Below are 20,848 nucleotides of genomic sequence, written 5' to 3' on the forward strand. Positions count from 1 at the left end.
GTACAGTACTGACAAACTAAGGAAAAAAATGAATACAAAAAGTGCTATTCATCCAACCAATTTGTTTTATTCATGTGAAAAGAAACAAGTTTCCTTCTACAGATATTTTTTGTTAGGTAGCTGGTTAACCCAGATCACTGTTTTTTTTTTTACTCTTACTACAGTAAAAGTCCAAAAATCCGGATGCCAAAAATCCGGACCACCCGAGAATCCGGACTTTTCGAAAACTCAATTTTTTTTTTTTTTTTTTTTAAGCTGGCTTTTATGTGTATGTGCGCATGCGTGAGCGCCACAGCTGCACAGCAACAACAAGCAACCACACGCGGTCGCCACTTTAAAACGAGCAATAAAACTGTGACAACATATGTAACTTTGAGTCCTACTCTTTCCATTTACAGAGTACTGCACAAGCCCATAATAATGGCTCCTAAAGTAGATAAACTTCGTTGTGAAGAGAAAGAAGAACATGTTGAAATTGAGTGACAAACTTGAAATAATTAAGAAACTAGAACGTGGTGTGAGCAATACTGTTCTAATGGAAACATACGACATTGGAAAGTCTACAATTTATGATATAAAAAAGGCAAAGAATAAGATTCTAGAATTCACAGCTTTTTCTTTAAAACTGCTCGTTTTGATAAATGAAGCATGCTATATTTGCTAATGAATAAACTATCAAAATGTACCTGTTCATCTCTTCTTTATTCCTCCTTAAATTTTAATTTTAAAAGTACTGCCTGAGAATCCGGAAAATCCGAAAATCCACACCGACCTAATCCCCAAGCAGTCCGGATTTTTGGACTTCTACTGTACTTTGAAATTTAAAATAAAAATAACGTGAAAAAACAGTTTCATAATGCCAATGAAACTATAACTAACCTTCATAATATCACCGAGATCATTACACACAGAACGAAGGCTGGCAATGGTACTAAGAACTTTCTTAGGATCAAAATCCTGTCTACCATCCCTCTGGCGTTTAGCTGTGGGAATATAAGAAATGAAGGGCAAAATATATACATAAAAAACAAAGATATACCGGTCATAAAAAGAAATTAAAATAACATAGGTGACTGGCTACATTAAGCTGCATTAGAGATATACAGTGACCCCTCGGTTAACGAACTCAATCCGTTCCAGAAGGTCGTTCGTTAACCGAAAAGTTCGTTAACCGAAACCATTGTTTCAATGGGTTTTTGGGTAATTGGTTCCAGCTCACTGAAAATTTCCTAAATTCAACAAAAATGGTAGAAAAGTTCACTTACTTTGAGGTGTGTTTGTAGAAGGCTCCTGGATGATGATGATGATGATGATGATGATGATGATGATGATGATGGGATTTAGAATGGGGGTGGAGGAGAAGGAAGAAGAGAAGGCATTGGGGTGGAAGAGAAGTCACCCCTTGGCGCCATTTCACCCATAAAATTTTAGCTCTCTTGGTGTAATTCAAAATTATTTTCTTTAAATCAACACTGCACTGCATTATATATTGTCAATATGTAAAATATATTTCAAAATGACCAATAATTTGCTTGGAAACACAGAAAAAAAGTGTTTAGTTGAAGAGAGTCTCAAGCAAGATGTTACCTCCAGTGAAAACAGAGAGAGACTAACGCCTGTTTGCTGTGTTAAGAGGCTGGATGCCGCGCATTAAACTAGTCACTTTACCTTCAATTATGTTCAATAATCGTTAAAATGACTAAAAAATTGAATATTAAACTTTTAAAATTATTGAATAGTATAAACTTCTTGATATTTACTAAAATAGTAAGGAATTTAAGCCCTAGAACCGATTAATGTATTGGCGGACTGATACTAAAGCTGGTTGCCCGGTCAGTGCAAGCAAAAACATGTTGAGGTCGGTTCATAAGAAATTCGTTAACCGAATTTTTGTTCGTTAACCGAATTGAAGATCCTCATGGAAGGCAGTTCGTTAACCGAAATTTCGTTAACCGAGGCGTTCGTTAAACGAGGGGTCACTGTACATCCCTGGAGTATGAAATACTTTACACAATCAGCCAGCTAAATAGAGGCACAAATATACTTACTATGGGCAGTTTAGAAAAAATAATTTATAAATAAAAATGAAACTAAAGTTTGAAACGCTCACACCAACACTTCAAAAATTTTAAGGGGAAATTTTCTGTTTTTATCTTACATGCAACAAAGAAATTAACTTTAGGATGAAATAGATACCCATTACAAAAGCTGAGATATGTTCCTCCAAAAAATATACTTTCCCAAAACATCTTGAAATTCTACACATTCTTTTTAATGAAAACTTTGGTGTGCACAAAGATTATAAGCCAATAATAAACATACAGTAATTGTTTATTACAGTACCTGTACTTTGTTAGGGTTAGGGATATGAACCAGCAGACCACTACAGGAAGTGAACAAAATTTTATGGAGCTTTGTGTCAGCAGTCCTCTTTTTGTTAAATGCAGAGAGCGACATCTAGCTTTATACAAAGGTATGCCAATGCCTAGCAATAACTCGCCAGGCCAACATACAGGCAATTAAAACATCTAATAATTACTTAATATGTAATATTAGGAGGACACGTCGCTACCCGGCATTTAATTTCAATTTTCAAAACCCCCTCCCACACCCTCCATCACATGCATTGCTACCGTCATCTTCTTGCCTGGCAAATCAGCTGTAAATACACACAAAGAAGGCTCCGCTAATTTGTGTTGTAATAGCTGAAATAATAAGTGCCACGAGGATTTTGTATACAGTACAGTACAGTTGTACCCCGCTTAACGCGGTTTCACTAAACGCGATTTCTCATATACGCGGTGCCTCGCCAGAACCGAACTTTCACTTAATGCGGTTCATCTACTCATATAAGCGGTGAAGTATAATATATATTTTTTTTATTTAGCTCATAAAATTCATACAAATTACCCGGCCAGAATATAATTTACATTGCTGGAATTCTTACAATATGATGATCATTTTGAATATAAACATCATAGATTTTGCATTAGACATACAAATTTTAGATATAATGTTTACTCTGAGTAAATATGTTATCTTTTGTGCAAAATATATGACATTTATATTCAAAATATTCCTGGTCTTACAAGGAATCCAGCAATGTCAATTATATTATCCTAACTTTAGTTTGAGGTATTATTTATTACTTTTCCTTAAAATCTAGTGTTTTCCCCCAAACATTTCTAAGAGAGGGAAGAGCCAGCGAGTGTAGTGTGAGAAGAGGGGGAGGGAGTCGAGTCCATTATTTGAATGAACATTAATTTGGCGATTGTATTTCTCTATTTCTCTTAAATATTAATTGTGTATGTGTGTACCATCATAAAATTAAGATGTTATTTTTACTAGAACATAGGTATTGTGTCGGGAAAAAGTGGAGTTTGGGGGTCGGCCCGGTCTCTATTTCAATTAATCCCATATGTTATGTTGTTCACTTTACACGTTTCTCGCTTTAGCGGGCCTCCGTGGGTTCAATTGACCACATAAAGTGAGGGTTCACTGTATTTATATTCCTCATCAATGAATTCCGGGCTGCAAATTCTCAAAGCACGTAAAAACATTGATGAAATTACGGACTGTTTGACTCTATTATGGTGGGCAGAATAATAATGAATGTATGAACACACATTAGTAGGTTTCTTATAAATACTGAACTTAAAGGTGTTACCTATTCTGTGGATCAGACAGTCTAGGAATGGCAATTTACAGTCATGCTCTAATTCCACAGTGAATTTGATCGAGGGGGCTAAGTTATTAAATTGTGGCAGGAACGCTTTTAGGTCCTCATTACTTGGCCAGAGACAAAATACATCATCAACATATTTAAACCAGACTGCTGAAGGTGGTAAAATATTACTTAATAATTTATTTTCAAAGAATTCCATATATAGGTTGCTTAATACTGGTGGGAGTGGATAACCCATTGCCATGCCAAATTTTTTAGCATAATATTCTCCATTGATTTTTTTTTTTTTTTTTGTATCTATGTCGGACTTCGTGATATAAGGGCGATTTAGGGAAATTTTAGGAGTGTTTCTGACTTCATGCATTTTTTGGCTTTACTTTGTATGTACTTTTCGTGAGCTGGAACCAATTGCCCAATATCCCATTGAAATAATGGATTCGGTTAACGAACGACTCTGTAGAACAAATTGTGTTCGTTAACTGAGGGACCACTGTATTTAGGAAAAAAACATTTTAATTTTCCTCCTGTAGCCATAGTTTTCTTAAAATAATATATCCAGTACCAGGAAATGTGAGGAATAAATAAAAATAATACCACCAAAACATACTGTACAATATAAGCAAATTAGTAAATAAAAGCCAAATGAAAGTTTAACACATTCACCATTTGCATACACTCCCTGTTTCACCATAATAACGAGGATCAGCTGGGATGCCGATTTCCAAACAACACCCCCCCTCACCCCTACACTCAACACCCTCCACTCCCTCACTCAGCCAGCTGCCTCATGTATATAGAAATGTATATTCCCTTTACGTGTTTGCCCTAAGGACAATTATTTCTTTTAATTTTTTTCACAATACAGGTTGTACAGTACCTCTCTAGTCCGGCAACCTCGGGACCTGACCAGTGCCGGACCATGGAAATTGCCGGACCATGGAAATTCACCCTTTTCCTGGATAGATACAGGTAGTTCTGCTATAACGCGATAATTGTGTTCTTGTAAAATATCGTGTTATAGAAAATCGCGTAATAGAAATAACAGGGCTTATGGAGAAAATAGGGTTAGGTGCAGATTACTCGAAATCGAAAAAATTTAGTAGTTAGCCTAACACAAAGGATAGCACAGTCTAAATAAATGTTACATTCATATCTAATAATGAAATCATACAGTAAATTTAACACTTTACCTTGAAAAAATATGAATGTAACTTGATGGGGGAGAAGGGTGATTTTGAGGTTGATAACATCAAGCTTCTCTTCAAGTGTTATATCCTTTCTTTTACGATAATCACCGGGAATTCTATCATCAGAATGCTTTTTGGAGATATTCTTCTTTACCATATTCACAGTTAATACCACAAAATTGGAGAAATAGTAAGCAAAAATCGCGTTATAGCAAACAAGCGATCGCGTTATACAAATATTGTTCCGAATTCATAAATCGCGTTAGAGCAAATTCGCGTTATCAAAACACGCGTTATAGCAGAACTCACTGTTAGTGACTTGTGCTTATGCCTGGAAGCACTAGCACCACTTTCTCTGTGTCATGGTCTCTTTGAAGACATATTGAAGGGTTAAATGTCGTATAGTAGCTTCTCAAATTTCGCGAGTTTTTAATTCTTAACGTATTTTACTGGAACACACCAAAAAATAAATAAATAAAAATTTTGACGGCGGAAACTTGAATTTCGACGGGTTTAAACGGCCCGCCAACGTGCAGACGACGTGCATAATCGTGTAAACAGCGTCATTTCTCTTATGTACAAAAGATTCATCATTGTTTATTACTGAATGTCTTTTTTATTGAATTAATGTTTATGTGTGCAAAATGAGCAATAAAATTCATTAATAATACGTAGAATATTAAAACACACGAGGAAATGACACAACATTGTTTTCGTTGATTACAAAACCAGTGACTGACTGGTTCTACATATAAAACTGAAGAAAATAAGACCTTGGTTGTAGCTGTAGTAAAATTAATATGGTTGTTTTAAGTAATGTTATTTAATGTAAATAAATGGAACAATAGAAGTAGCTAACGATAATGGTAAAGAAAAAAGAGAGATCGCATATGTAAGTGCGCATGCGCACACGTGAAAACATATCGTCATTACTTTACATAAGAATATGAAAGCAACACTTATTTACTGTTCATATATATTTTAATTAATGTTTCTGAATTTGTTTTTATTGAATTAATGTACATGTGTGCAAAATTAACAATATAATTTATTAATAATACGTGGAATATTAGAGGAGACGAGACGGCTGCCGGCATTGTTTATGTTAAAGCTTACGAAACCAGTGACTGATTGGTTCTACATATAAAACTGAAGAAAATAAGACCCTGAGTTTAGCTGTAGTAAAATTAATGTAAAAAATGAATATGGTTGCTTGAAGTACCTGTAATGTTATTTAATGTTAATAAATGGAACAATATAAGTAGCTAACCATTAATGGTAAAAAAAAAAGTGAGACTGCTCATATGTAAGTGCGCACATGTGAAAATATATCGTCATTACTCTACATAAGAATATGAAAGCAACACTTATTTACTGCTCATATATATTGAAGGGTTAAATGTTGTACTCTGTATAGACAAGCAGAGAGAGAGAGAGCAGCCGAACTGCCGGATGTAAACAAACCTTAATTTCCCGCGGCTTTTTTTTTTTTTAAGGGGATTAGCCCACCCGGGCATAGGTCACTGACCCACATTGGGGCCTGAGGGGCAAAAATTTAATACTCCTGTAATAATAATAATAATTCAGATAAAAAAAAAAAAAAAAAAAAAAAGCTGCCTATCTACCTATTGGACAAACTAAAATCGTTCCGGACCACGGGAGTTTCCGGACCACAGAATGCCGGACTAGAGAGGTACAACCTGTATGTGTGTAGGATGGTGTGTGCATGTAACTGAGTAAAAATAAATGAATAAAGCTACGTATATCTACCCAAAAAGACGGGTTGTAAAACAACCATAACACCTCACAGTAGCCTGGTGGTTAAAGTGATGAGTCTAACCTGGTTACAATGCCATGGTTAATCACTATTATATCAGTAAACACTAATAATAACAGTAAACCCAGTGAAATATGGCGGGGATGGAGGAGAGTTATAACTGCATATGACACTAACTAGCGGCCACTCACTCGCACCCAGGCTCTTGTTGCCAAGCGTATGATCGAAATAGGTATGGGAGAAATACTCAAGTATCTTGTAGTCTAATTTGAAAATGGGGATGGGCACAGTGATAAAAAAGTTATATAAACTGTGCATTTACCTACAAGAACATAATAAGAAACATTGTACTGTAATCATTACTAGAGTGAATGAAATAATATTCCCAAAATCAACAATTGTTAGCTCTCGGGCACCTGTGTCCCACACACTGACACCTCAGTCCCTCGAAATTTTGGCTCAAGGTGGACATATCTGAGGGCAATTTTTTTTTCTTAATTTTTAATAATTTTTTGGCAAATTATTTTGTCCAGCTTAACCGATATCCATCTTAATGGGGTCTGCCTTGATGAGGTTTTACTGTTTGAACACACCTGGTAAGATCTCACAGGTAGAAGCATCATGGAGGGTGCCAGGGCTAGTGGGCCTCCTGCAGCTTTTAGACTTGGGCTTTTATTAGGACCCAGACCCACTTTTTTTTATATCTGATGAAGCTGTAATGTAGCAATTAATGATCTAGAGGATGGTCCAGGGACAGGTGCAGGTTTATCAATGGGATTATCAGGCCAGCTAATGTAGTTAGTGTCATTCATAAGTAGAAACAAAATAACTTCACTCCCCAACCCACCACAGAGCCCAGCAAAGGAGGGGTCCATGCCAGAGATAAGACCCTGGTGACCCCAGGGGAAGCGGGGAAGTATACAAGGGTAACCACCAGGTGGCCAAGATGGCAGCTCCTGGACTATAGGAGTGACAGGCCCACTGATGCCTGCTTGACCCTAGCTACACTGTGACCAGCCGAGTGACTTGATCAGGCCCAACCAAGCCGCCCATCTAGCTGGAATATAGGACCAAAGAAGTATGTTGTAAACCTCAGGGTGCAGAGTGTGGCATCGCTCAACCTTCAGGTCTCCCATTTCCCAGCATTATGGGACGCCTCAGTGGTCTGGACTGGGGATGATGCTGCCGGTCTGCTTTCCAAACTGGCAGCAGGATCGGAGCCATTTTGTCTGGACCCTCCCCAGTGAACCACCCAGTTTGCAAAACCCTTCACCTCCCTCCAAGGAGGGAAGGAAGGGGGGCCAACCCGTCTCTGGTATGGCTCACTGGATCATTGGGACTCGCAAGTCCCACCACCGCAGCAAGGCGGCTGCCAATTGGGGTGGAGGAGGGTCCTGAGCTTTCAAAGGAGTATTACTGTACATACTGAAATACATACATTATACCCTTAATTACATTAATTTTTATATGGAACACATCCCCGGCATATAATGAAGACCACTAATAATACACAATGCAACTAAAAACTAAATTTTTGGACAAAGTTATATGTCAATAAGAGAAGACATATGGTAAGACAGAGAGGAATTGAAAAATGTATGTAAAATTTACAGGAAGTAGAGCATAAAAAAAATAACCTCAATTGTAGGAGGTCCAATAATAGTGTGGAGAGTTATCTTGCCTTTAATAATGAGATGTTCTTACAGACAGCGTAGCTTCTAATCACCCCAAGCGCTCGACTCTCACCACTCAGTCACGCACATGCTGAGTCAGGCTGTTTCCGCCTCACACGCTGCCGAGACTTAGCCCAGAGTGTCATACCGCATCTGCCTCAGTCATGCCTACATACAAACCCTACACCCCCCACGAGATTTTGAGAACTGAATTTAACATTTTGTTATAAGATCTCAAACCAACAGGAACCTATAGCGAGCAAGTTGTGACACAAAAAAAACAAAAACAAAACAAAAACAAAGCTGTCCTAAAATACAACACAGTACAGTACATAAATATACAAATGCCTGTGAAATAAAATAAGTCGGAATTCATTTTCCATAGCAGAGACACCACAAACATAGTCTTGCAGGTGTGATGGGCGTTGTCTCGCAAGGCGGGGGTGCTGGCCATTGGGGGATGCCCCCATTTGGGTGCGAGGGCGTGGTTGATGCCACAGGGTCGCCTGGCGAGTTTTCTCCTTGCCCCACATATGATATTGGTGCGGGTAAGGCGCTATGGCAGAAGTGACGGAGATTTCGCAGGGACAGGCGGCCACTGCCACCCAACTTCTCTATGGTTTCACTTCCACCACCACGCCCAACTTATCCCATGCATTCGACATGGGGTCCTGCACCCTGACAGGTGTGCCCATGCACAGATGTGGAAGCGTCGCAGCATCACATGTGGGGCCACCTTGCATGCGAGCCTGGCCCTCTGCCATGGCGCGCTCCCTGTACCGTAGGGTTGTCCTCCATAGCCTGTCCACCAAGTAATGTTGCCTGGTCGCCAGCACGCCATCTCTCAGTTGTCTGCCCGCTGCCAGCTGCACAGGTGACTTATCCCTCTCCCTCAGGGGTGTTGAGGAACCGGAGCAGCGCCTGAGTTGCCTTACTGTTGGGCAAGCTGCAGCCAGCACCCGTGTTGCCCCTCAACACCTGCATGGCCGCTTTCACTGCTGCCTCAGCGCAGCTGTTGGACTGGGGTAAGTGGGCGGAGGAGATGCGCACTGTGATTCCCCACTCCCTGTAGAATGCTGCCATCTCTCCACTGTCCAGGTTGGTACTGGTGTCTGGTGCAATCTCCTTGAGTGCACCCCATCTCCTGAAGAAGGTGAGCAGCCTGGCGATGACTGCGCTCGAGGTGGCACTTCCGGGGAGGTGCGCCACTTCCAGCCACCCTGTTAACCTGTCTGCGTAGGCCAGGTAAGTGCGCCCATCCAACTGAAACAGGTCCATGATGGCCTGTTGGAATGGGAACTCAGGAGGTGGCATGAGGACTATCGGCTCCGGAGGATGCGAGGGAATGTCTTGCATGTGAGACAGGATGCTTGGCAGTACTTCACATCCGCCTCCATCCCAGGCCAGTACACTGTCTGCCTGGCCCGGCGCAGCATCGAGTCTAGCCCCTGGTGTCCTGCGTGTAGGTGGGCAGCCACTCGGTGCCTCAGTGCCTCCGGGATGACCGGCCTGACATGGCTATTATCAAAAGTGTATGTGACAAGGTCCTCCATGACAGCTAGCCTGTCCCTCACTTGTTAGTATGACCGTAGACACTCTATCTCCCGCGCTCTGCTCTCAGGCCAATCCCCAGCCCTGACAAGGCACAGCAGCTGCTGGTAGGCCTGGTATCCATCCACAGCTTCCTTAACAATGTCATGGTCCATCGCGATCTCCCTGTCACCGAGCGTCGCGACCGTAGCGGCCACCATAGCATCAGCCAACACCTCCTCACCGGCCAGGTCCCCCTGGTCTGGCGACACTGTGAGCGTGGGGTAGCGCAAGTGTGTGTGCCCCACTGTTACGTTTCCCGGGGACGTATTCGATGGTGAAGCGATGTTGTAGTGTCTTCTCTTTCAGTTGGAACAGCCGGAGGTTAAGACCATCTTTAAGTGCCCTGTCTCCAAACAGCTTCACCAGCGGTTTGTGGTCCGTCACCAGCAAGAGATTTGGGCACCCCAGCAGGAAGAGGCAGGCTTTTTGCAGGCACCACACCACTGCCAGAGCCTCACCCTCCACCACCGCATAACCTGCCTCGGCATCGCTCAGCCTGTGGCTGCCGCACAGAGCTAAACACCACCCATCACTACAGCAGTAGGATTCTTGGCTTCTTCAAATTTACTCAAGGTGTTCGTCCCAATACACCCTTTTGGACTTTGGCCTCTTCAGGGGGTGAGGCGACTGCTCTCAACGTCCAGCCTCACCTGGTGGAATCCCCAGAAGGCATCCGCCACCGACTTGTAGCTGTGCTGAGGGACTCCTGATGCCACGTCAAAGGGCACCTGTGTGTGTGGTGCATCTCTCTACGGCACCACCTGTTCAGCTGTTGGTTGTCCACTGTATGCCTCGGCTGGCCGTTTCTCTTGGTCACCAAGCCCATGCAGGCGCACCAGTCCACCGCCTTGCCCATTGGCACCACGGTGATCACACCCCTCCTCACATCCTCGTCGAGTTGGCACTTGACTTCCAACTCCCATTGCTTCACGGCCAGCGCAGGTGTGTGGCAAGCATGTGGGTGTGCACCAGGGAGGAGGTGTGTGTGGTGTTAAATACAGTGTTCGAGAAGTGTCGACACAACCACTCCTCCAAACGTGGCACATTTTCCTCAACTAACTGGAGGGGTATGCTGGGGGGTCTGGGTGGTACCGATGTGCCCTGGGACGCTGCGGGGACCACCTCGCTGCCAGTGGCCACAACTGGTTCAGGCAACAGGTAGGAGTCAAGGACCAGGCCCAGCCCCCTGCAAACTGCCAGGGAGAGGAACAACCTCTTCGCTGAATTCACAATCCGAGCCTCCTCCTCAATTGATTTGCCATGTTCCTTGATCCGGAACCAACAGCTGCCCTGGCACTTTACCGGCAAGTTGTTGATGCCCCTGATGTCGTTACCCGGCATATTCAGTCTCGAAACTCGTACCCATAGTGCCCTCAGGAGCAAAGGTCCAACCACCGTCACTTGTGTACCCGTGTCTGCCACCACCTCAAAGATGTGTGACATCCCGCCAGATAACATCGATACCGCAACTCGCAGGGACGGCAGGGGTGCCACACCCGCCGAAGCCACTGTCACGGTGCCCGACATGGTGGCATAGCCTCCCTTGCTGGGCCCTTTGCGCTTGCCTTTACAACAGCTAACCAGGTTGCCCACCTTGCCACATCCCCTGCATGCCAAATTCTTTGTGGGACAAATCTCTCTCTTGGTGTGTCTCCATCTACAAAACCAGCAGCTGTAGACGGGCTTGCGTGGGGATGTGTCGTGCGATTTGTGCGACCTTTGGTTCACATCACCACACACGTCCAGCAAGGAAGACTCGTCACCCTCGTCCATTTCACAGCTGATAGAGTTGCCACATGCCGCCACTGAGTGGAACTCATGTACATCAGCATCTCACTTCGTGCTCTTGTATGTAAGGCACTTGTTGTATAACACATTCACATTCAAGTACCTCTCCCAGTTTTGGTAGAGGTCCCTTCTGAGGACACTGTCAACTAGGGCTGCCATGACCTTTCTCACCAACATGTATTCTGAGATATCACATTCACATTGCACACTATGAAAATACTGTGCGATGGACTCACCGGGTGCTTGTCTGGACTTTAAGAACTGCTGCCACTGTCATAGTCACAATAGCATAGCTAGTCTGTCTAACATCTAATAATCCACATTATGCTCCATGCCCACAAACATGTGTGAAACTGGTGAGCTACCCCTAGAGAGAGATGTGTTTTCCCTCGCTTAGGTGCCGCCCATTTTCTGTGGCATCCTGTAGCCAGCCTCCCTACAAAGTAAATTTAAATTTAAGAGATAAAGCGTAGGAGTAGCCATAAGTCAGATACACCTACAGTGAGATAAAGCATTCAAGTGTCATATAGCTCAAGTGTCATATAGCTCTAGGCATGTAGTACATAGGGTTAAGATAATATATTTTGAGGACACCTACAACAGTGGTAAGGAGTTTATTGTCTCTTGTGAGTTTAGGCACTAGTAGTTCAAGGCTGAAGTTACTTCTCTTTCATCTATGAACATCAGAGAATCTGATGTTCATGGTGAAATAGTTATAAGGCTGTTATTTACAAAAATAATTAATTATTCTGAAAGGCAAGGAAATGTCATGCCACTTACCTTTGAGGATCTAACAGGTGTAACCGAATATTCCTTGTCCGACGCCCCGCTCACAATGTATTGCCATCCTGAACTTCAAATCAATTTAATTCTTGTCTGTGAAAGCTCAGTCAGAGCATAGTTTGAAAAGTTGATCTTAGGAAATTAAAATAAGTTCATAGTCTCATTTTCACACGTCAAAGTTAGTTGATATTATCTACGTGAGTGGAACTCAGGGGTGAGCGTGGAATGAGGGAAGCGACACGCTCGACCTCAGTCTAGCGTATGAAGCCACTCCGTCCACAGACTCCTGTAGGCCAAGGATCTTGTGGCCTGGGACGACCTCCACACTAGTTTGGGAGATGGATGAAAGCCAGTAAACTCGGGTAACTTCGTGAACACGGGCGTGGGGAACTAACCATCTACCCTGAGGCCCAGTCAACCTGCCCAAACACACGCTAGACTGTGTTCACTGTCCGTCCTGGCACTCTCCCATGACAGCAAACCCGGCCAGCGCCCAGCACTGTTTGTACGAGTCCACCACTCAGTGGAACTATATTTTGGCAGGGTTATTCATCCGAGTAGCCCTGTAGGTAACTGCCAACGTTGTATGAGTGTTTGGAGTCCACCAATTTGCTCCTTGGCAAATGTATCACAGTGGCACACAGAAGCTACTAATCCTGTGTTTTTAATGTATTAGTTTTGGTGCTGTTACTGAGTCCTGTACGATTGAGAACTACAGTTCTAAGGTAACTGGTATTAATGGTGCTCAAAGGTGCTATATGTAAGAGTATAATGTTGTGTGTTCTTGTAAATGTACACCCAGGAATGGTGTAAGTGGAGAATGTACCTAAGTTATATTCTTAAAATATAACTTCATTTTAATAAACCATTTTATTTATATGTTAGAAGTATCATTTTCCTGCAGTATTTACCTCCATTCTTTTCCATAATTTGATACCAGAATTACAGTAAACCACATGTCCTAGCCCTCGCCCATCTGGCCTCACTAAACTTGGCATCCACAATTCGCTGCAGGTACTCCAAGCACAACAGATGCACGCAGCGCACGACCTCGCTATCTGACCACCTGTTCAATTTTATCCACGTGGTGACAGATCTTTTCCACAATCTGAACGAAATAGTCAGACCTACTACACACTTGGCCGGGGCAGCCGAAGCGGGCATCTTGATGCTTGTACCATGCCCCGCAGCCTCAGACATAGCTCTGAACAATCTCACCAGCATGGAATGGTTGGGCATTGCAGCTTGAGCTGGCACCTGCTGTGCTGAAGCTGCCTGTGGGTTGGGCAACACAGGCCCTTGTTGCACCTCGCTCGCCGGAAGGTATGGCAAGGACGTCCACAGCGCGGGCTGCGGCTGCGACAGGGGTGGAGTGAGGCTAAGAGCAGCCTCTGCATCAGCCAGGATGCTAACAACCTTGCTGAATGCTGGTAGGCGAGAATGAGATGCTGCATCCACGTCGCGACATTACTGGCACTCATAGGTCTGTAACAAGTTCACTACACCATGTAGGAGGCCCAATAATAGTGTGGAGAGTTATCTTGCCTTTAATAACGAGATGTCCTTACAGACAGCGTAGCTTCTAATCACCCCAAGCGCTCGACACTCAAGTCATGCACATGCGGAGTCACGCCGTTCCCGCTTCACACTCTGCCGGGACTTAGCCCAGACTGCTTCAGTCACGCCTACATACAAACCCTACACCTATACAAAAAGATATTGTACAGTATAGTATAATTCCAGTAAATCTTTTCATATGTGAAAATATCTATCTTTTTTATCATCATCATCATCATCACTGAAACTAAAGAAAAGCAGATAAACTTACTCTGGTATTAACATAAGTGAGACACCTAACTCTAGTGACATCTACACAAAATACTGTACAGAAAGATTTTTCATACCTGACACAAAAACTGTCTTTGCACATTGAGCAACAGCAGTTTCCCATTCGGCCACAACCTGAAGAGCTTCTGTTACCCGTGTATGGGAGTCCTGCACAAAGAAACAATAATAATACTGAATTAAAAAGCAATGTTTATGGAGCAAAAGCTAGGGGTTTTAAACACCCATATAAGGCCAAAAGGTTTGATGGTATTTTTTAAATGTAAATTACATGAGTAAGTCAAAATACCATTTCTTACTTAAATACAACTGGGCATATATAGATATATATAGATAGATATAGATATAGATATAGATATAGATATAGATATAGATATAGATAATATATATATATATATATATATATATATATATATATATATATATATATATATATATATATATATATATATATATATTATATATATATATATATATATATATACAGTCATGCGCCGGTTAACGTCCAACCGAACAACGTCCGATCGCATATACGTCCATGGCCCCCCCCCAAAAAAGTGACGCCTGCTGGACCAGCACTCCACGACCCCCTGACGGAGACACGATGATCCTCCCCATACTGGTCAGATATTATGTGTTAAAAGAATATGCTTCCTTACTTAGGCTTTTTTTAAGCATTTGCCTACAGGTGAAATGTTAACCTACATCTATTGAGGATAAAATCTTTCACCTACAAATTGACAATAACACATTTGCTGTAATCAGACATATCTAGTTGCCTCAACAATTGCAACCCCAGTTGCAATTGGGGTTGCAATTTCAAATTCTGTGGCATTACTAAAAATAGTAAAGTTTCTGGTGCACTCTAAGATTAAGAGAGAAAACGGAGGACTCGGGCGTCCTGATGTGAGAGAAAACGGACTCGTATGACGGGGGACCAAATAAAAAAAAGCATAGCTACATGTTTTGTGGACTACAGTATTAAGCGTACCCTTTTCATCACTTTGTAATAAACCTAGCCATGCCTGTGTGTGTTTATGATATTTACCATAACATTATATATATATTTAGTGGGTCTAAATGGTCGTAAAATGGGAAACTTGGGGTTGGGTCTTGGGTGCCTTAACCAATTAGAATAAATCCCAAAGGTTCTGTAATTTCGTTATCGGCGGGGTCCCAATTAGGCGCGATAACCAAGGGATGACTGTACTGTACTGAATATAATTGTGACACTGGCCAGTGGCTTCTGGTGTTACGGTACAGGGGTACCAAGTGACAGCACTAGGATCCCGCTTCCTCTATCAAGGAATAAACAATTAAAATTTAAATTGAAAAAAAAAACCCATTCAAATAATGGGACCTAGCGAACCGAAATGGACCTAGAGCGGGCACAGTCACGTATGCATCGCGTATTCTTATAGATTGTGCGACCAGGCGTACGTTATCTAGTGAATTTAGTCAATATTGTACAGTAACAATGGACCTAAGTGCAAACCTGTATTGTACATGTACTAAATGATTACGGTACTAAAATTGTTATGTCTATTGCAAATATAGCTTGTTTATACAGGTATTCAAATAAATTACTATCTTACAAGAATCCCACCAATGTAAGTTATATTCACCCAGGTCATTTGGGTGGCAAATTATGAGTGCCTATGTATGACTTATTTGAAATACTAAAATGAATTGTAATCAACAGGTTTGACAGAATTATAACGTTTGAATTTAACATAAAGAGTCTGATTAACCTTTAAAAGACCGGAAGGCACTTACAGAAGCTGTTCAATGCCTCAGCTTTATCCTGGTCAAAATCTGCGTAACTACCACCTTCAAGCCACAAGTCTGATACTCCGAATCGCATTTTTAATTTTTACTTTGCATAGCGGTAAAATGCCTTTGGGCTTGACTTGACCTCGCTTGCAACCAGCATCTGGAACTCCTTTTCAGCCCATCTACACTCTATCTTTGCTTGGTTTCTGGCTCTTGCATACATCCTCCTCTCTTGCTCATCGTTTGACCCAACCCAAGTCTTGAATTTCTGGGTTTTCTTCTTAATTTTGTTGACAACCGCATGGTTCACGTGTAGGGATCCCTTCGTATTCCTAGAAGCACTGGGTTTGGTCTTGGGTATATATTTATCAATCAAATGGGTCACTTTACTAGTTATGATATTCAGCGTAGTGTCTGCGTTCTTGTACCTTAATGAGTCAGGCCAGTTGATACCACTCATCTCTTCCCTCATCCCATTGTAATTTCCCTTGCAATATTTGCACCTTGGCCTGGCCTTATCCTGAACTAGGTAACAGTTAAATCTGAATGACAACACTATATGGTGACTGGTGCCAACTGGGGCAATGTGTTCCAGTTTGGCCACTATACCATCCTCGTTTGTTATGATGAGGTCTAGTGGCTTGTGTGTTTGCTACCCTCTGTAATGTGTCGGGTCTCTAACATGTTGGAACAGAAAATTATCTATCAGAGTTTCCACAAAATGAGTAGCAGGGTTATTCAAGTCATTTGGGGTGAACTCGTTTCTCCAGTCGATGTCGCCATAGATAAAGTCTCTGCATTGTCTATTAAGTTCCTTTGATTTAGTGGGCCACAGTTTGGGGATCAGTAGATACACCCGAAGATAAGTAAGTCCCCTCCCTTTAATTTAATTTTACACCACTTGGACTCTTCAAAAACATCCTCTCCCTGTACCCTCGCCTGGCTGACTCTAAGGTCTTGCTTAGCATAGATAACCACACCCCTCTTGCAAGTTTCTTGAGAAAGGTTCGTAAATGAGTCGTATCCAGCAATACTAAACTCACATTCCTTTGGGTTGATTCTCCAGTTCTTGTACAACAGTTCTACAACTCTTACAATATCTGGTTAGTGTACCTTTAGTAGTGCTTCAAACTCCTCTCTCTGATCAAGGAACGTGTCAGTATTAGTGTACATGACATTCAAGCCAGAATTTGTTCTCGTTTACATCTCTGCTCTTAATAGTAACTCCGGCCCCCCTCCATTCTCAGAAGCTGCAACATTTTCTAAGTAAACTGTAATTTACAGGGTGTGGTTAGAAATGCCATTGTTTATACTGCGCTCTCCTCCTCCCGGCTGGCAGGCGGAGCTGGTGCCACCTCCCATGTGGGGAGTAGCGCAGGTGGAGAGTGCACTGCTGCCCCCTGGCCCTGTGTCGGCACACTTGCTTCCAGTACCCTCTCCCTGAATATAACCCATGTACACCCGTCCCCGTTCCTCCTCGACTCTTCCCTTCTCTGCTTCAAGCCCTGTAGGAGCTTCTTGTGCTGTTCCCTCTGCATTACCATGCGATCTGGGTGAATGAATACACTTCGAGATGCCTCACTCCTTGCTAAGTTTTTTGCCTGCCAAATAACCTCCCATTTCTCCTCCTCACTCACTAGTGTGATCCTGAGGGGGCGAGGCTTATACCCCTACTTTTTTCCCAGCCTCTTCATCCTGAGGGGTTGATGGCATCTTCAGAACCTCTGTACAAATATTATTAAACTGCATCTTATCATGTGTTATCTTTGTCTCAGTTCCTCCGCTTGGCTCTCAGGGACACCAAAACCTATTACATTGTTCCTGCGCTGGAAACGTTCCAGTTGTTCCTCCTCTCCCATAACAGTAGGTCAATTAAGTTTTATTTCTTCGACACACTTCTTCAGAGACTCTAGCTGCTGGAGAACCTGTTCTGATCCTGCATTACTCTGTGCCACCTCCCATGGCCCTGCTAATGCCTCAGCAGAATTCCTCTTAGCAACCACATCCATTCTATCGGCTACTTTCTCAGTCTTAGCAAGGATCTCTTTCCCAACTTGCTCTAATTTGACAACCAGCAAGGCTCCAGCTTCATCTATTTTCGTCCCTAGGGAACTCGTTCCCGTATGGCTTGCAATCGCCTCTTTCACCTTGACTACGCAGTCAGGGCAATACCAGCAACAGCCTTCATGCTTTACGGCAGCTTGCATCGTCCTAAACGTTGCATTGGTCAGGCCTGTATCATCCATATCCAATATCCCCCAACAGTAATCACATGTCATACTCATGGTTGTTGTTGTTGTGAAGGTGGGGCGGAGGGGGGTGCAGACTGTGTATAGATCTACACCTATTTAAAAATAAATTAAAGAAAAACAGTATACTTAGCTGCCCTCTGCTGGTTTTAACCTTCCCTGTTGCCTTTAGGGTGTCTTCTGTTTTTTTTCTGTTTTTTTTTCAGTTCACTTCAGCAGTTTGTCAATATTTATGTGCTATCTCTATGTACACTGCATTTTGCTATGAATAACGGATTTAATACACCCACTCAGTCCTTTAGAAAGACAGAAAAATAAATGAAATCTTTCTTTGGGGCGGTAATAGAAAGCCTTTAAGGATAACCAGTTTGTTGATTTTATTTTTATATATTTTTTAACCATTATTTCCTTATACTTTCTTTTTTTATTTTGGTAACACTAGCGGAGGGCGTCTCAACCAAGTCCATGTGAAGCCCCCTTTGCTTGTCTTGTACACCCATATGGAAGAAGTCCACCTGTTTTCCCAACTCCCAAGACAACCCAGCTGTCTGGCTTAATTGGGAGGGAATGGTCACTGACGTGGTGGAATAAAGTCTCCTTCCACTTCTGAACAAACGGCCACTCCTACTACGTCTTGGATTGTTTCCTCCTCTAAAGTTCCCCCGTTAGACCTTCCTCTTTTAAATTTCCAAAAGGTCTGACGACTCCAGGGAACAGTAATATGAATAGCTTGCTCAACAGCGGATCTATACTTAACTAATGCTTATTCCTCAAACAAAGCAGGAGGAAAAGGGGAAGAACGTAGCAGTAAATAAGCACTAACCACTTAAAGCATTATTAGTGGCTTGCTTCCTTAGCTGGGCTTTTAGTTTTAGGGCTTTCAACAATATTTCCATAAATGAGTTGTACAGGAAAAATTGGAATCCAATGTATAGCAGCAGCAAAACATCTATCTACAATGAATTATCAGGTTAACAACTCCAATCATATTGTCGGAAACAATGGTGTTAGAATTTTTAGATTTTCTGTTCAGAGTTAAAAGGTTTTTAAGGATCGACAATTGCATCTTATAAATCAGCATTGGTTGACCCTCTGGAATGGGGTTTTAATATTATACTTTGAACCCAAGAATTTATCAAATGCTCAGATCGTCCTTTTTCATTCAGAGACCCCCTCGGCCTAAGAGAATCCCACCTTGGTCTCTAGATAAAGTTACTAAATTTCTTATTAGGCCTAATTACAATATAAATCTGAACCGGGACAGATTGCTCCAGAAGGCAGCCTTTCTTCTAGCAATAACAACAGGTACGAGAATCAGTGAACTGATTTCAATTTCCAATAATCCATCATTATTGGTATTTTCTGAGGAAGATGTCGCCCTTTTCCCTATGGAGATCCTAAGAAAAAATGAAAGGGAGGATTTTCAAGCTCAACCTATCAGGATAAAACTGCTAATGGAGGAAACAAGGGTTCCTCATACTGTATATTGTGCCCAGCTAAGATTCTTCAAGAATGGTTAACCAGATTCCCTAATCGAGGCCCCTATGTATTCTCATCACAGGATGGTAAGGAATTGTTTCCTAGTCAAATGACAAAATATTTTTCTCAGTTAGTGGGTGAAACAGACCCTGGCAAGAAATTTTTGGCACATGACACCAGGAAATATGCAATCTGTGATCTTTCTGCTTTATTAATAAAGTAATAAAGCACAGACTTGAAGGTAGACTCACATTTTCAATAAATTTGTTTCTGATTACCATATTTGTGAGAGTATTTCCCATTATAATTTATTTATGTGTCTACAAACACACACATATAGAATGTACAATACAGATAAAGGAAATAAGTGTCTCTAGAACGAAAATTATGGCAACATTAAAACTACCCACAAACATTCTAAGTTACAACCAGAGTGTCATCCGCAAATTTTATAGGACTGCAAAATAAAAATCTACGAATTTAGGGGACCCCCTGAATTTTAAGTAGTGTATAATTAATATCAACCCTTTCAATACTATATCTCATTACCACAATTGAAGCCCACTAACTTTTTTCCAACAAAATCAAAGAATGGTCAGGGCCAAGACTCACCAGGAAGGGTTGTGTCTCCCGCATGTTGGAGGGCAGCAAATTAACAGGTCGGAGCTCATGGGTTACGAGATCAACCAGACTTTCCACTGAAGACTCTAAGATCAACTGAAATGAAGTAAACAAAGCTTTTATATATATATATATATATATATATATATATATATATATATATATATATATATATATATATATATATATATATATATATATATATATATATATATATATATATATATATATATATATATGTATATACAGTTGTACCCCACTTAACGCGGTCAATTGAACCCAGAGGGTCCCGCGTTAAGTGAAATCCGCGTTAAGTGAACAACAGAACATATGGGATTAATTCCAATAGAACCCAGCCCGACCCCCAAACTCCACTTTTTGACGACAAATAACTA

The 20,848-nt window shown here is 41.8% G+C and overlaps 1 protein-coding gene across 1 annotated transcript in view; it reads right to left on the minus strand.

Annotated features, from left to right (window-relative positions):
• The window catches only part of LOC121870553 (dynein axonemal heavy chain 10-like), a 129,588-nt gene that overhangs the window by 10,328 nt on the left and 98,412 nt on the right, over window positions 1-20,848 (minus strand). Inside the window, exons 10-12 of the mRNA XM_042372384.1 lie at window positions 20,445-20,549; window positions 14,391-14,481; window positions 880-983 (exon numbers count right to left, since the gene is read on the minus strand). Coding sequence (XP_042228318.1) covers window positions 880-983; window positions 14,391-14,481; window positions 20,445-20,549 — 300 coding nt within the window. The remainder of the gene's footprint in view (window positions 1-879; window positions 984-14,390; window positions 14,482-20,444; window positions 20,550-20,848) is intronic.

The sequence above is a fragment of the Homarus americanus genome, unplaced genomic scaffold, assembly GCF_018991925.1.
Source record: "Homarus americanus isolate GMGI-L3 unplaced genomic scaffold, GMGI_Hamer_2.0 scaffold32583, whole genome shotgun sequence".
NCBI lineage: Eukaryota > Metazoa > Arthropoda > Malacostraca > Decapoda > Nephropidae > Homarus > Homarus americanus.